Raw genomic sequence first — 16,918 nt, 5'->3', positions numbered from 1 at the left:
TTTAGATTAGGGCTTTAAAGCTGGCAGTCCGTGAACAGGTTGGAGGCGTTCATACACCTCTGCATGCAAAAGATGCAAGAATCCATTTAAAAATACAAGTTGACCCTTGAGCCACTCAGGGGTTAATGTACATATAATTCATCATAGGGCCTCCATATCCGCCATTCCTCTGCATCCAGAGTCAACGGGCCATGTAATACTGTAGTAGTTACTATCGAAAAATACCCGTGTATGAGTGGACCCACACGGCTCAAGCCCACGTTGTTCAAGGGTCAACTGTAATCCCTAATGATTGTGCTGCCTGTTCACTCACTAGGAGAAAGCCTGGGGCTGTGCCGGGGGATGGGAAATGTGCCCCCACCCTCCTTCCTCGCCCCAGGCCTTTGGTCAGCTACCCTAGAATCCACAGGAAGCGAATTTCGTCTTTGGAAAAAAGTCACCCAATTGGAAGGGGCTCCTGAATGAGAAAACTCATTTATAAATTCCCCGGGCAGCTTTTTTTGCCCTTAATCTTTTGACCATTGCTTAGATGGCAAGCTGCCCTTTTGTCCCTCTGCTGGAAAATTCAAGGTGGCTGATTCTGCAGACGCCGGTTCCTGGCAGGCTGCACAGCACTTTTTCTTGCAGTGAGTGAGCACTGGCTTCCCAGTCTGCAGGGCTCCCTGTTCGAGGTGATGCCCTCACCAGAAAAGCCTCTTTTAACTGGAACGGAAGCCAAGTTTGCAGTGGGCTTTAGGCACGTCCAGCCACGTCCCTTAAGACAACGAATTCCCTGCCCCCCTCACCAAGGAGGGAGCTCTGTAGTCACACTTTACTGTTCCCAGGGGGCTGGGGTCAGGGCCAAGTAGGGAGTGGGCAGGGTGCTTGGATAATGAGAAAGTGAAGACTTCGTGAAGTTCACCCTGCTACCCTCTGTTGAAGGTTCACAAGCAAGCATTTCCCCAGAGCACAGCCTCTCTGGCCGAGACATGCCAGCTCCAGGTGGGCTATGGGAGGCCCAGTCTTCAGGGACGGGCCCCGGAGAAAGTATGCCCATCTCCCCACTGGAAAAATAATTCCCATTCTTTCCTTAATCCACAGGCTGCGGCTGTAAATACCTGAGTGTGCAAACATCTCCCCGGGGCTGGTGGGGATTAGGCCGAATCAAGCCTGGCCCACTGCATGTACAGAACTGAAGCAGCCAGGGCCCAGGGTTGGGAATCACAGGTGACAGGGAGAGAGCGTGTCGAAGTCTGGCCACCGAGGGGCAGGCCAGCCATGCATCTGAGTAGGGTGGGGGGCCGGGCCCTGCCTCTCCCCTTCGCAGATCCAACAACAGGAGGGCCCTGATGTTGATCCCAGGCATCTGCCTTGCCTGCAGCACTCCTCCACCATGAAGGTCCTCTGCTGGGGACTTTCCAAAGGACCTCCTCCTCAGGAACTTCCACCATTATTCTCCCCTTCCCTGCTTTTCCCTGATGGCTGCTGTTCCCTGAAGGTCTCTGGACATTTGTCCTGGCATCACCCATCGATGCTCACCCAGAGGCCCTCCTTCCCTTCTCCCCCTGGCTCCAGCTCCACCTGTCTTCAAGCTAAATTCTTAGCTCATGTTCCATTTCAATCACCAGGACCTTCGGTTATCAAACATTTGCTTATGTCGACTGATACTCCCTGCACTGCTGCTAAGGGTATATAGTCCGTGCAAGAGGCAGGCAGACATGCTGTCGTAGGGCGGAGGGATGCGCTGTGGCAGAGGAGGGTGGGTACTTGGTACCTAGTTCCTATCCTCACCCTGGGAGCCAGAAGGGGGGCATGATGAGTGCTCTCTGACTGGGTCGTCCAGATGATGCGGCACCTGAAGGAGAAGGGAGGTGTACTCATGGACAGGGCGCAGGCATGAGGCTTGCCCTGCTGGATTAGTTTGAGGACTGGTGAGAGGCCCTGTGTTGCTGCGGCTGGGGAGGGGAAGGTATAGGAAGAGCCGGTTAGGAGGTCATTGATGGGGGCAGAGGGGCTGTACATGCAGGGGCCTTCAGTGGCAGGATGGGCAGCACCACATGCCAGCTTGCTGCTGGAGATGAGGGGAGGGTGACGCCTGCCTTTCAGGCTGGGGTATCTCCCTATGACTGTCTGTGGGGCGAAGGCCCTGGGAGTGCTGGGCTCAGTGGGCAGGGACAGCCCTGTAACAGTGAGCAGCATACACAGGCTGGGATCCCCCACAGGGCCTCGCTGAGGTCAGCCCAGGCCTGGGGTTGGACAGAAGACGCGCCAACCTGCTTCCCTGGGTGGCACGTTGCATCAGGTATCTCCACCTGCTCCCTGTCCCTTGTCCAGGTGGGCTGCTTCCTGAAGACCCCGAGGTTCCCCATCTGGGTGGTGTGCAGTGAGAGCCACTTCAGCGTCCTCTTCAGCCAGCAGCTCGAGCTGCTGCGAGATTGGAGGACCGAGCGGCTCTTCGACCTGTACTACTACGATGGCCTGGCCAACCAGCAGGAGCAAATCCGGCTGACTATCGGTGCGCCACCTCCCCACCCATCCTGTGTGACCGGGGAGCCTTCAGACTGGTCGGGGATGCCGGCCTTAGCACGCCCACTCAGGGCAGGCAGAGAACAATGCAGACTCGACTGTTGGGACTGGGGGATCAGAGGGCGAGTAAGAGCAGGGCCTCCTGCAGGAGGGGGCCAGCACTGGGCCTTGAGAAACAGGGGGCTTAAAGGGTGGAAGGTGCGGTGGAGGCTACATAGGAAAGAGCATCATGCCAGCAAGTTTGGGGTTTTATTCTCCAGGCAGAGGGGAGCCATGGAAGGTTCTGGAGCAGGGGGAGTGCTGGGATGAGATGTTTTTGGAAAGAACTATTCTGGTAGCTGAAGTGGAGCAGGAGGGTGGGGTAGAGACTGGAGATGGGAAGCCAGTGAGTAGGTTCTGTGGTATCTGGGTCAGAGCTGACGGGCAGGAACCAGGGAGGGTCCAAATGAGAGAAGAGCGGTAGCTGCCTGAGAAGTCAGTTTCGAGGAGTAGGGTTGTTGATGCTGACCTCGGGTGAGCCTGGGCCTGGCTGATGACCGTGCGCCTCTCTCTCTCCCTTCCTCCCCAGACACCACCCAGACCGTCCCTGAGGACAGAGACAACGGCCTCGTCCCTCCCCTTGAGCTCTGCATCAGAACCAAGTGAGTCAGGCGCATCTCTGACTTCGGAGCCTTGCCTGAGTGGTGGTGGAAGGGTGGGGGGTGGGGTGCAGCAGTGGTGGGGGGTGGCCTGTAGGAAGGAGAATGAGGTTCCTGGATTGTCCCCACCTAGGAGGGGTGTGTGTGATGGGAAATGGAGGACCCCCGCAGACTGGAAAGACTCAACGCTTGGGGCTGGTTCATATGTGGCATTTTGTGGTCACTGGAGCCCAGGGAGAAGCGTGTGATTTGTGAGATGACGTGTCTTCAGACAGCTTGTTAAAATGCCCCGTGTCAGGTGGTGGGGGTGGTGAGTTGGTGCCTCTTGAGACCCCTCCTCATTCAAGGCAGCAGCTGCCAGATGTGATGAGTACTGTTAGGCCCAAAGGAGGAAGAACAGGTGAGGTTACCTGGTGGTGTCGGGGGTGGGGCAGTGGGGCACTTGAATAGGATCAGAAGCGAGGAGGACCCGGCCGGGCCAGGGTGTGCTCGGCCATGGCCTCCTGGAGCAGCGACGCCTCTGCGTCGGGGAGGGGCGGCCCCGGACCTTCTGCTGGTGCAGGTGGAGCCCTCTGAACACCCAGTGGAGGCACCCTGGAGCCTCCAAGGCAGTGGGGGTCCTCCAGTCCTCTCACCTGACCCTGGTTCTCTAGGGAGCCTGAGGATCAGGCCATGGGACTCCTTGACTCAGGAGTTCTCTGACCAGGCCCAGGGCTGGGGCGGCACTCAGTGGCAGGGAGGCAGGGGGAATTGCCAGCGCTCGGGCTGACCCTTCGCAGAGCCTCTGGGCGGCGACTCAGAGGCCTCAGGGTGCCGTGGGACGGGCAGGCCGGGAGGGAGGAGACCCGGCTTCCAGCAGGGGAGCGGGAGAACTTGCCAGTGTGGGTCCCAGAGTTTGGATCCCGGCCTTGCCGCTTTCTGTCATTGAGCCATCGGACTTCTGTCTGTGCCTCACTTTGTCGTCTGTAAAGTGGGGTTGCTGGCTCACACGGCTGTCATGAAGAGTACCCAGGATATCACCAAGTGCCTTGCACAGCCCTGGTTATTATTGTCTCAGCCGCTTACGACTCCCAGTGACCTTGGGCGGAACCTCTGTTTTCCTGTTTGTGAAGTGGTGGCGGTTGGGGTGGAGGATGTGGGCCATGTCTGGGGCCCCGCATCTCTGACCGCCTGAGATCCAGGGGGCTCACCAGGAGCCTAGGGCTGCTGCCCAGCCACCCACAGGCCAGTGAGCCCTTGAATGGAGCCAAGGAGAGAAAGTAGGCTCTACAAACACAGGAAGGGACATAGAGGAGGTGTGGGGACATCTGCCTGTCCCCCATTCGTGCGTCCATCTGTTCATCCATCCACCTGCCTGCCCGCCGGGCCGGGGTGGAGCATTCCTGTGGGGTCATGTGCCGGCGTTTCTTTCGTCGGGAGGATTAAAGGCACACGCAGCCCGCTTTCCTTTCATGTACAAAGGGCCACTCATTCAGAGTGATGAGAGACGGGCAGCAGTGGGGGAAGGAGGTGACACCGACCTTGGCGCCTCCTGCAGGACAGGGTGGGGGCCGCCGGGCATCCTTCCTGCAGGAGGGTCTGCCCAGTGGGGCTCTGGACCACGCCCTGGACACAGGCTCTGCCCACCTCCAAACCCCTGGGCCCTTTCTCTGAAGGCCTCTGCAGGAAAGTCTGTCTCTGCAGCACCCCTGGTGGCCCACTGCCCGAGCCTCTTCACTGGCCCTCTCTGGAGTAACTCTTCCTTTCCTGAGAATGCTTCTGCTGCAGAACTCGACTCACCAGGTGCCTCCCAGGGGTCCAGGGACTGGGCTTTATAGACTCAGCCCTGAGTGACAAGTGCTTGAGAATGACTTGGGGCTCTGGTCAGTCCAGAGACATCCAAGTGTGAACGTGGGCCTGAGTCTCCTCTCCCTCTTCTGTCAGCTATCTCTCCTCCTAGGACCTACCCCTGTTCCAGGGTGGGGCCATGAGCCCTGAAATGAACCAGTGAAATGATGGCATGTGAAATGATCTGGAGAGGCTGCCCTGAGCCCTTGGCCCGCGGCAGGCGGTCCAGGCTGAGTCCCTTCCCCGCCCTCATCCGTCCCTGCTCACTGTCACGGGAGCAGCCTGGGCCAGACTGAGTCCTGGCATCTCCTCCAGCAGAGCTCCTTAGTGCTTGTCACAGATAGGAAATTGTCATATGTGGGCAACACACAGGGTTTGGGACAACTGGCCTGGGCTCCTGGTTGGCCCAGACTCCACACAGTTCCCTGATGGCTGAGGGGATCAGTGGTCCAGCATGTCTGTGTTTGTCCCCTCACAGGGAACGTTTGCTCTAGAGTGTGGTCCCCAGGCTTCAGTGGGCCTCCCCTGGAGGGGTGTGGTTAAACACAAATCCCACATCCTCCCCCCCCTCATCTCCGAGCTTCTGATTCAGTCTGTCTGGGATGTGGCCTGAGAACCTACATTTCTCAAATACCCAGAGGCTGTAGGTGCCACTGTCCTAGGGCGGCTCTTTGAGAACTGATGCTCTGGTGGCTGGTGGGGGTGGTGTCCACCTCCCCCTCACCCTCCCTGGCTGCCTGGTGAGGGTCAGACATCAAATGAGATGCTGAGCCTCCAGCGTCTGGCCTGCTCTGACACACTGGCCCTGAGGTACTTCCTTCCTGGCTCTGCTGGCTGCCCCCTGCCCCCCCAGGTCTGAGTGCTGCACCCCCTGTGTGGACTTTGCTGAGACCAGTTCAACATCTCCCATCATTTGCTCTACCCTGATGGGTCCTTCTGGGTAGTTAACACGGCACAAGTCTTCCCAGCATCATTCCCGGAAAGCTGAGTGGGTGAGTGAGTGGAGGGAATGCGGGATTTTTTCCCCCTGTGTACCCATCAGATAACATACCACTGTAATGGGAAACAGCAGGCCCGGCCTCCTGGAATCCTGTTCCAAGGGGTTGGATTACAAAGGCTTTGCATTTTGTTTTCATCCCAGATTCTCAAACAGCTCAAAGGGAAAAACTTGGGAAAGTGGCCTTCAAGGTCAGCGAGACCCACTAGAGCTGGGGCCCAGTTTCTTGGGGGATAGGTGCCGCTGCCTTGACAGGAAGCACGTATGGCCCAAGCTCAGGTCCTTTCCAAGGCCAGTTAGAGTCCAAGCACCTGCTGAAAGACAGCGAGCTCTCACAGCAGCATAGACCAACTTGAGGGCAGGTGGGATTTCTCCATCATCACTCCAACCTCATGAAACTTCTGGACTTGACTCTATGCAAGAAACAGCTGGATGAGACTTGCGTCTTGCTCTCAGAGTTCACAAACGGACAGAAGTCAAGTTCAGAATCAACTCTGTGGAATCCAGGAAGAGACGCACTGCCCACCCTCAGACTCAGCTCTTGTGGCCCTGTAAGAGCCTCTGACACTCACACTAACCCGCACGAGGCATGCCACGTGCCTGGCCATCTGGCAGCCTGCTTGGATCCACAGAAAGGCCCTTGGACAACATCTGACATGGCCCTTCCTTCTACGGACAGGGTTCTCTAGGGTTGGGGTCTGGCCCCAGGCCACACCCCAAGTCAAGAGCAGTGCAGAGCCTGGAGCTTAGGTCCGTGCTGTCCCAGCCCAGTGGAAGGTCACTGAACGGGCAGGGTGACTTCCCGCCACCTGGCTTTGTTGCCATGGTGACATTGCACAAGACCAGACTGCCAGACTTTGGAGAAGAGCATCCTAATTGGAACCCACCCGAGGTCCCGGACCACCTCCACTCTCTAGTGTAACGCATGCCTTGGCCTCAGAGAAGCTCCTTGTTACCTTTGCTTGTGTCTGTCCCCTACCCTCCTCCCTCCTCTGTTCTCTAACCATCTCAAAAAAAAAAAAAAAAAGCCTGATTTATGGTCATTTCCAAACAAGGCACACACAGTAACCTCTCTCAAGCTTCCAGCCTCAGTAGAATGGGGGAGAGAAAATGAAACGGTTGTCAACAGGCCAGAGAAAAGAGGAAAGAACTCATAACTGGGGCCTGGGGCTGGGCCACAGATGTTTCTGTTTGGAGGATCAGACGAAAAATGGAAAATGTAATTTCAGCTGGGACGGTGCCTTTGAGGGGCTGTAGCTGAGCACCCACCTCCCTCTGCTGCTTCCCCCGGCCTGAAGAATCTCTGCAAACACCCTTCTTGCCTCGGTGCCGTCTTCACAGTGCCTCTCACCTGCTGAGGGAGGGTTCCCTGAGTGCTCCTGCCGCCCAGCCCCCCTCTTCTGAGTCCCCCCCTGCAGCCCACAGGCACAGCTGCCCGTGGTGTTCCTTGTTCATGGAATATGCGACACCATGATGCACAGCATTGAACGGGAGTCTGGAGGCCCCAATTGAGTCCTGGCTCTGCCACCGTCATGTGGCACGACTTCCGGGTCTGGCTCAGTCTGGACCTCCACTTCCCATCTGTCGACTGGGTATAATGGTGCCTTCCCTGAGCTGTTGTGAAGTTGAGAGAAAGCATTCCCTTTCCTTTGGAGACCTTGGGGGACTCACACGCGAGGTTGGCTGAGGATGTGTGGGGAGGAGACAGAAGGGAAGGGAGGGGAGGTGGGCCTTCTCAATGCCCACTGCGGTCAAAGGAGAAGGGGAGTGCAGTGTGAAGACTCAGGTTTTCCTGCTGGTGCCCCGGCTTGAGCAGGGGTAGCAGGGGTAGTGGGTGTGCAGGGGGTGTGGCCGCTCAGCAGCACCCCTGGGAGCCCAGCCCTGAGCCAGCGGTCATGGAGGGGATGGAGGCAAGTGAGACCAGCTCTGCGCGTTAGGGGCTCACAGTCTAGCAGGAGAGGGAGACAGCACGACAGTATGGTGGGGGAGCCTGACAGCAGTTCTGAGGAAGGATACTTCTGGAAGGAGGGGTCCTAGAGCTGACCCTGCAGGGTGCGGGGTGGGCAGGGAGGATGGTCATTGCAGGTGGAGGTGCTGCGGGAACACCAGTGGGCTCTTGTCTAACACTCGACTGTCCGGGGAGACACAGGTGCTGACAGCGCAAAGGACTTTACTGGGAAGGGTGCCCGGGCGGAGAGCAGCAGGGTAAGGGAGCCCAGGGGAGCTGCTCTGCCCGTGGCTCGCAGTCTCGGGTCTTATGGGGATGGGATTGGTTTCCGGGTGGTCTCTGGGCAATCGTTCTGACTCAGGGTCCTTGCTGCTGAAGCACGCGTTGCTCAGCCAAGATGGATGCCAGCGAAAAGGATTCTGGGAGGTGGTCGGGCATGTGGCGTCTCCTTTCCACCTTTTCCTGAACTCTTCAGTTTGATGGTAGCTTGTTCCGTGTTCCTTACCAGGACCTCCTGTTGTAAAATAACTCACGCGATTGGTTCCTATGGTTCCTGGCCAGGGTGGGTGGTTTCAGTCTGTATATTCCCCTAACAGAGGGCACAGCCCTGGCCAGGCTCTCAGGTGAGAGGCAGCGCGTGGGGCTCATCCTCTAGCTGCTCTGGCTGCCAGCGGCTGGCACCTAGGATGGGATGCTGGCACACTGGATGCTTGTCTGGAAATCCAAAGCGAGTGAGAGCAATTCCGGGGTGTATCTCTACAGGTCAGCTCTGGTGGCTTTAAAAGCACGCCTGCTCTCTTCTCCTTGCTGGTACAGCAAGTCATCTTTTTTTCCTCTGAAATACACGAGTTCTGTCAGTGTTCAGAATCTGTGGAGGCAGGTTACTATTCACTGATGGCTGCCGGAGAGAAAAGAGATTCAGTTGTGATCATGAGATGGGCCTGCCCATGACGCTGAGTGGACCTGAGCTTGGGACCACCGCATCTTCCCTGAGCTCAACCCCTGAGCCAGTGGTCCTTGACTGGGGCCAATTTTGTTCTGCAGGGGATAATTGGCAACATCTGGGGACATTTTGGGATGTCCTTGGTTGGGGGGAGGGTGTCAGATGTCATGCGGTGCACAAGACAGCCATCACAACAGAACTATCCAGCCCCGAATACCCACTGTGCCCACGCTGAGGAGCCCTGCTCTAAACTCTCACACCTTCAGCCTCCTTCTTCATAGCTGAGTGAGCTTTGATGCTGCCTGCCCACTCAGACGGAGAAGGCACCCCACTCCAGTACTCTTGCCTGGAAAATCCCATGGATGGAGGAGCCTGGTGGGCTGCAGCCCATGGGGTCGCTAAGAGTCGGACACGACTGAGCGACTTCACTTTCACTTTTCACTTTCATGCACTGGAGAAGGAAATGGCAACCCACTCCAGTGTTCATGCCTGGAGAATCCCAGGGAAAGGGGAGCCTGATGGGCTGCTGTCTATGGGGTCGCACAGAGTCGGACGCGACTGAAGCGACTTAGCAGCAGCAGCCCACTCAGAAGCCGCTCCATTTCACCCTTCCCTTTCTCTGTCAGCCCCTGATTGCATGTTTAGAGTTCTATTCATCCTTGTAATTGGCCCACAGACTTTCAGAACCATACCCCCTGGGGAACCATTCAACCCCTTCATAAACAGCATCCCAGCATTTCAGCTCTTTCAATTTTAAAACATGCTTTCCTGTTGTAGTTGTAGACTGCTTTCTTTCTGTGTTTCTACTACTCTCCCTGCCTCAGCACCTGTTGGCCAGGGTGCAGTGGGTTGGTTACCTCTATGGAAAGCGTCAAAGCCAACATCAACCCCACAGCCTGACCTTAGGATTCAGTGACTGATCGGTGTGACATGGGCGGCTAGCAGCAGATGAGAGTGACTCACCCCTGCACTGAAGCCAAACTCTATTTTGTCAAATTGGGAGCTCAGAGGAGAAGCTTCTGTCTGCCTGTCGGTATGGGGAGGGTGAGGCTGAGAGGGATGGAGAGGGATGAGGGAAGGGCGTTGGGGACCAGGCTAAGGGTGGATCTTATAGGGATACAGGAAGTCTGCTCTATTTCTGACTCTTCCCCTCATTCTCTCCATGACTGGAGGCAAGAATCCAAACTGGTCTTGGCAGTAGTTTCTCCTTTGCAAATCTGGGTCCCTGGTGCCTGTCTGGAGGCAGGCTGTGGGCAGGAATGTCGCTCCTTTCTCTGCCTTTCATCTGGGCATCTGGATTCAGGATGTGCTCCTAGTGTCTAAGATTTTGGTAGGAGCTTTACCGAAGCTGATGCCCCTCTACAGGCTCCCCTGGTGGCTCAGTTGGCAACGAACCTGCCTGCAATGCAGGAGATCTGTATTTGATCCCTGAGTCAGTAAGATTCCCTGGAGTAGGGGATGGCAACCCACTCCAATATTCTTGCCTGGGAAATTCCATGGACAGAGGAGGCTGGTGGACTACAGTCCACGGGGTGGCAAAGAGTCAGACACGACTGAGTGACTAACACACATACACACGCTCCTCTGGAGTGGGCTGCCGTTGCCTTCTCCACTACAAATCTTAACAGTAAAAGGCTTTTAACGATGTGTTTCCAAACTGCAAAGATGATGAACAGAGAAAGCAAACTGAAAACCTCCAGTTGCATGGTAGAATCAATGAAGCTCTGCCTTGTGTGGCTGCAGGCTGCCCAAGTGCTGTTAGCCCAGTAGGTCCACTTACTCCCTTGCAACCTGTGGTCATCGCAACCCTTCTCAGCTTATCTTACCTCCAGAGCCTGCTCGGTTGTGGAAGTCAGAGCTCTATCCGTCTTCCCCACCAGCTGGACCTCTATTAGCTACCCTGAGATGTCATCAGGGTCCTGTGCCAGTAGGGCAGGCAGTGGGCACTCTTCACCAAGCAGCAGCCTGACTCCTTCCGGGGCTGCTAAGTTGTCTCCAGACACCGTCCCAGTATCTCTCCTTTAAGCAGTGATGGATGCTCTGATGCATCAAATTAGCTCAACCCCAAAGCGTCTAATAGGTTCCTCTAGATCTATCTCAGTGCCAACAACACAGCACCTCAGGACACCGTCTAAAGCACTTGGGTACCAAAGAATCACTTAATCCACATTCCAGTGGAACAGGTGATGCTGACCTTGTTGATGCACAAGACATGACTGATGATGAAGCAGAGGTTGGGTCCATGGAGGAGCATGAGAGGTTATCCTGCATTTCTTATCACAGGTTAGGCTTGGAATGGATCTTGTTAAGGTAGTTCTTCCAACAGTTACTCTTGGGAGAAACTCTCTTCTAGAAATGTGTATAAACTTTTTGCATATCCAGACCTGCCTCTGAGTATCTGAGACTGGAAGGATTCCAGGGACCAAATGGTTTGGGTAATGAAATGGTACCTCTCTTAGCCTTTTATGCAGGGAGAAAAGAACCAATTTGCCAAAAACCATACAGCCCCATTTTGGGTGCAATCATGCAGTATCCCAGGACACTACCAAATGACATTGAAGGGAATGCAGAGCTCATTTTGGAGGGTTTCTTAAAATAGTTTAACATCCGTGGCTGAGCAGCTCTTCCATCATCCATAGCCTTTTATGCCGAGTGTTTTAACAAGAAGATGCATTCCAATGTTCGTATTTGGACCAGATGAAAATTTCCTGAACTGTCACTTGACACACATGGCACAGGGCAGGGCTGTGCCTGGTGTCTAGACTGTGACAGCCATTACATGCTTACTTTCCCTGGGGAGTTATGGAAGCCCTGGACAGGGTGGAGGCCTCGGTGGAGCTAGGAGGAGAATGCCGTATTAATTGTTCCAAAATGAGCTATATGCAAATATTGTCACCCACACCACACCTTTCTATGGGAGCAAGAAGCACAAAATTACACTAAGATTTTTTTTTTTCTTCTCCAAATGACAAGCAATCTTTTTGCTCACTTGAAGGGAAATGGAATGATGTAAAGTGTGAAAAATCCTCCGTGGGGGTTGTACAGTCTTTACAGAGACCAAGAAGTTGCTGGTCATCGGGAGGAAAGTAGGTTGGAAGAACAGAGCGAGTATGAATCCCCCTGCCTCTGCAAGGCTGTCCCTCTCAACTGGAAACTCAGAGACGTAGATGGGGTCCCGAAAGGCAGGCACAGTCATGAAGAAAGGCAAAGAGCAGAAGCCTGAGGAAGGAAGGAGAGAAATTCAGTGGGGTTCTAGGTTATTCATGAAGACAGAAAGTGCTGGCTTTATGGTGAACCACAACTGAAACTTCGTGGTGCTTCTACGTACTCGGTTGGAAAATGCAACAGTCTTACTTTGAGAGAAGCTGTTCACTCCCTTCTTGCTGCAGGTGCAATCTCAGGGACACAGACCTCAGAGATGTGGGTTCGTTCCAGACCCATGCAGTAAAGCGAGTCGTACGAATTGTTGGTTTCCCAGTGGGTATGATGTAGTTAGGTTTACACTATCCTGTAGTCTGTCAAGTATGCAATAGAATTATGTCTAAAAAACAATGTGCATATCTTAATTAGGAAATACTTTATTGCCGAAAATGCTAAACATCATGATCTTCAGTGAGTCGTAATCTTTTGTGATAATGTCAGAGATCACTGATCATGGATAACTGTAACAAAGATAGTAATAATGAAACAGCTTGAACCGCAGAGTAAGCAAATACTGTTGGAAAAATGGTGCTGATAACTTGTTCGATGCAAGGTTGCCATAAACCTTCAATTTGTAAACAAACAAACAAACAAACCCCCCCCCCCGCCCCGTATCTGCAAAGTGCAATAAAGAAAAGCTCAATAAAATGAGGCCTGCTTGTATTGGGCTTTCCAATGCAGATGTACAATTAAAGTAAGAAAAATGTCCCATTCTTCCCTCTCTGTGACAGTTTCAATTTTGACTTGTAAAATTTTAGGTTTTGAAAATGTCTGCTCCCCAAACCCCACACCCTGGGAAACATTTCAAAACTCCAGCCTCAGACTCCATGTTCTAGCACTGCTATTGAGGTATGCAACATCTGTTTCCTGGTTTGTATAATGTTAGGATGTACGTTTGTGTATAATGCACCCAATGCCAGAGTTTTCCGAAATATTCCACCTGCTATAAATGTGATCCTCTCAGTCCTTTATAGAAAACTAATTCCATGTATTAATATTAAAATTAAGTGCTGGTCTTTCCTATAATAACTTTAATTTGGGGATTGAACTATTATTAAATTATATCTAATTCTGCTGAAGTGTGAGTTGCTCAGTTGTGTCCGACTCACTGCAATCCCGTGGACTGTAGCCTGCCAGGCTCCTCTGTCCATGGGATTCTCCAGGCAAGAATACTGGAGTGGGTTGCCATTTCCTTCTCCAGGGGATCTTCCCAATCCAGGGATCGAACCCGAGTCTCGTTCATTGTGGGCAGATTCTTTACATTTGATCCACCGGGGAAGCCCTGTCTAACTCTGGACTCCTATTTAATTGTACTCACTGCTTCTTAAGGCTTCCTAAAGTAATTTTTTGAAAATGCAAACCTGTGTTTTACTGAACTGCTCACAGCACTTCATTAACTTCTTGTGGTTTTTAGAGCAAAGGCCTGAACTCTTGCGAATTCTCCTAGGTCCTATATGGTGCCGCCTCTGCGGGCTCCCTATGCCCCCTGCCTACCTTTCTGGGCTCCGGCGACTGGACCCCCTTCCATGCCTTGAAACCTCCAGGATTTCTCCATATCTGGGTCTTCCCATGTGCCTTTAAAGTGCCACCATCCGGCCCCCCCACAAAGAGTGCCTGGACTCAGATGTGTGTAGATCACTTGGCTTGTTGAGGGGTTTTGGGTGCGTTTGTCTTATAGGGACCCGGTGTGTAGGTTTGTCTGTGGGTGTGGAAGGGTGACGTGGACATGATGAAACTTGAAATCCTCGAAGCCCTGGAGAAGGGAGATCAGGTGAGTGAGGACAAGAGATAGTTCCTCTGTGGCCCCGAAGCTCTAACTCTCTGTCCCTCTGTTCTTAGGTGGAAGGGGGCATCAGTGAACTGGAACGGCTCGGAACCCATCCTGTGACCCTCTGTGGGGATGAGCCTCATGGCTCCAGTGCTCGTTACTAGGGGTGATGGCGGAGCTCCCAGGCCTCAGGGACACGTCTGGGCCAGCACCTGAACCAGCGCTGCCCCAGAAGCATCCGAAACCTCCCTGCCTCTTCCGTGAAGGGCCTGCCAGGGAGTGACTCGGGCCCAGCGCGCTGCTGTGTGGCCCCTCCCAGCGGAGCTGTGACTGCCAGGGGAGGCTGGTGGGGCCCTTGCTGCCTTTTCTCTGCACCCTGCCCTTGCTCTCTGCTGGGCCATGCCCTCGTCCAGCCTCTGATGTGGGCAGCTGAGGGATCCAGGGCACTCGTTATTTCTGAGAGTTGGCTTCTATAAACCAGGAGTCAGATCTGTGCTGAGGGCCAGTCTCATTTGTTCTGTTGCTGCAAAGGAAGCATGAGGTTTGCGAGGTTTATAGCTGGGGCGATGGTGACGGGTGGAGGGGGCCAGAGCCCTGGAGACCTGTGGGCTCAGTCATCACCCAGTAAGGGTCTCTATGTGAGCCATACCCTGTGGCCCAGAGGTGTCCCTGGCTGGGCTTATGGTCTGGCCTGCCTTCTTTTGATCAGCCCCACGTCTGAGGCACCAAGCTCCATAAGCTGTGCTGACCAGGAGTAACTCAGGCCTCCTGGGATCCCATCTCAGGGCTGACCTCGATGCCTGCGAGTCCCCATGAGGACGGGCGTGAGCATCCAGAGGGTATGGCCAAACAGGTGCGGGGGAGAGAACCTTCCAGGGAGGGGCCTTTTGGCGCCGGAGGACAGCAAGCTGACGATGAGAAGAGGGGCTAGGTGTGGTCCCTTGTGTGACTGCAGTGGGGCATGTGTGGAGAAAACCAGCTGAAATGGGGGTGGGCAGAGCCCATGGAGACACTCACACTCCAGACTGAGGGTAGAGTAGGTGGGAAGGGTAGAGCACGTGGGAACGGGGAAGACTCCATAGTCACCCGTGAAGAGAAAATTGTACTTGGAGCCTCCTTCATTCCAATAATTTACATCCCACGGATTCCAAACAGGAGCACGAGCAAGCACAGAAATGAAATGGGAGGCTGGTGAAGGAGACCAGAGAGAGTTTTGTCAAAAACTGAAGCTACCGACCCCTCTGCAGTGGCTCACAACGGTGGACTGAGCGAGGGCACCCAGAAGTAGAACACGGCCTCCAGGAACCTCTGTCACCTGGCTGTCCACGTGGGAGTCAGGAGCAGCATCATGGAAGAGGCACCCCCACCCCCAGCCCACACGCGCCTGGCTGTGCCCCTCAAGTACTTGGCTGGGATTCTGAGTGGGGCCTGCAGAGGAGAGTGTTCACACTCAAGGACCAGGCACGGGCTCCCCCCACATCTGCCCTGACCCAGGGAGAATTGTAGACACTGGATGGCGGCCACTCTCCAGCTTCCATGTCCCCCCTTAAGGCTCAGGACACAAAGAGCTCGGGGGTTTTGCTCCCCCTGCAGTGCTGGCTGAAAGGAGACCCCCCTTCTCTTTAAGAGCCAAGCATACAGCAGGCAAAGCTGGCGTTTGGTGGTGACCACTAAAAAGCCTGGCTAGTGCTTTCACGGGCTGGGTAAAAGCAGTGGCGGGACTATGGGTCTTTGGGGAGCAGCAAGTAGGAGCCAGGAGGGAAGTGAGAGGCCAGGAGTGTATTGTCCCGGCTGTGCCGAGGGCCCCGTGGGGTTTGCTGTGTAAACTCCAGTGGCCATTCACTGCAGGCGTCCAGCAGAAACGCTTCCTATATGTCCCTGAAATGTTTACGCATTTGTTTTCCTTGGCCAGGGTTAGGCCGCTCCAGCTGAGCAACCCGGGGGAGGAAGTCGGTTTCCCTGCAGCAGCCTTGTTTATCAGCCTGGGAAGGAAAAGTGTGTCTTTTCAATAAAACACTTAACCTCCTGACCAGGGCACCATTGGCGGAGCTGGAGAAATCAAAATATTCCCAGCATTGCTTGAGGAGCTCAGTTCCAACAAATTACAAAAGCACTTTTTCTAGAAGCCAAGACACAGGTACAAGTGCAGTATGACGCCCCTGGCCTGGAATTTTCTGGAAAGGAAGATGAGCAAAGCCTGACACCACCCTCTTCCAGGTCTACAAATCAGAATGAGCCCACGGTGCCGCTGCCAAACTTGTAGGAATGAATTGTAGGCCCTGCCTCCTTGTACATGGCTTTCCCATCTGGGCTGCGGAGTTTTCGAGGAGACTGTGGGTGAGGGTCCATAGTGCCCCCAAATTATATTAAAATTTTTGTGCACGTGTACATTTGTGTAATTTTCTGTGGAGAGAGTTTGTAGCTTGCCTCACGGCTTTGATCTTGAAACAAGTCCCTCTCTTTCCCCCCAGAAGGTTAAGAACCATATCCTAGAGTTGAGTGGCCTCTCAAGGGCTGAACCTGGGCCTGGCTGCTCCCTCTCTGGCCTGCACGTGCACGGGGGAGCCAGTTTGTTGAACAAGCAGACCTCTGTGGGGTGCGAGCAGGAAGCAGCTTAATTCTTTCTCATTACAGTTGGCTCCCTCTATCCATGGATTCTGCACCAGCGGATAGTGAGAGCCCAGCTATGGGACTTGAGCATCCTTGGGACTTGGTACCCTTGGGGCCTCCTGGACCAGTCCCCCTCGGAGACCAAGGAGCGTTGTCTGCATTTCCGCTTGGACTTCTTTTCAGTGGTCTTGGTCTCTGGATGAAAGGGCAGTCTGGTTCCACTGCTCTTCTGGCAGTGTGGACAATAAGACCAGGCTGATGGCAATACCGAAGTTCATGCTCTCATCCCTGGAAAGTTCCTCCTCCTCCTGCTAGTCTTATGGGGGACCGCTAACCCACAGGGGTCCCTCCTGAGTCAGGTGACTCATCCCCAAGCTGGAGCTCACAGAGGCGCCCAGCACTGGCCCCACCCCCACTTCCAGTGGCGTCAACCCCCCTCCTTCCCCAACTCCAGAAAGACTGGAGTCTTCCTTCTGCAGGA

The 16,918-nt window shown here is 54.5% G+C and overlaps 1 protein-coding gene and 1 pseudogene across 2 annotated transcripts in view; both read left to right on the top strand.

The window, feature by feature from the left end:
• The window catches only part of MINDY4 (MINDY lysine 48 deubiquitinase 4), a 119,317-nt gene extending 103,102 nt beyond the window's left edge, over positions 1 to 16,215 (top strand). The window contains exons 16-18 of one of the 2 annotated variants that reach the window (XM_012176869.4): positions 2,314 to 2,494; positions 3,074 to 3,146; positions 13,899 to 16,215. In XM_012176869.4, the coding sequence (XP_012032259.2) occupies positions 2,314 to 2,494; positions 3,074 to 3,146; positions 13,899 to 13,947 (303 nt within the window). In that variant the 3' untranslated portion in view covers positions 13,948 to 16,215. Of the gene's footprint in view, positions 1 to 2,313; positions 2,495 to 3,073; positions 3,151 to 13,898 lie in introns of those variants that run through there. The other variant, XM_012176870.4, reaches the window with a different exon arrangement.
• On the top strand, positions 3,167 to 13,138 carry LOC132659690 (oxysterol-binding protein-related protein 9-like; annotated as a pseudogene).
• Positions 16,216 to 16,918: the final 703 nt, after the last annotated feature.

This window comes from Ovis aries, chromosome 4, assembly GCF_016772045.2.
Source record: "Ovis aries strain OAR_USU_Benz2616 breed Rambouillet chromosome 4, ARS-UI_Ramb_v3.0, whole genome shotgun sequence".
Lineage (NCBI taxonomy): Eukaryota > Metazoa > Chordata > Mammalia > Artiodactyla > Bovidae > Ovis > Ovis aries.
Note: the sequence above shows the minus strand (reverse complement) of the source record. Positions and strands in the feature narration are given on the sequence as shown.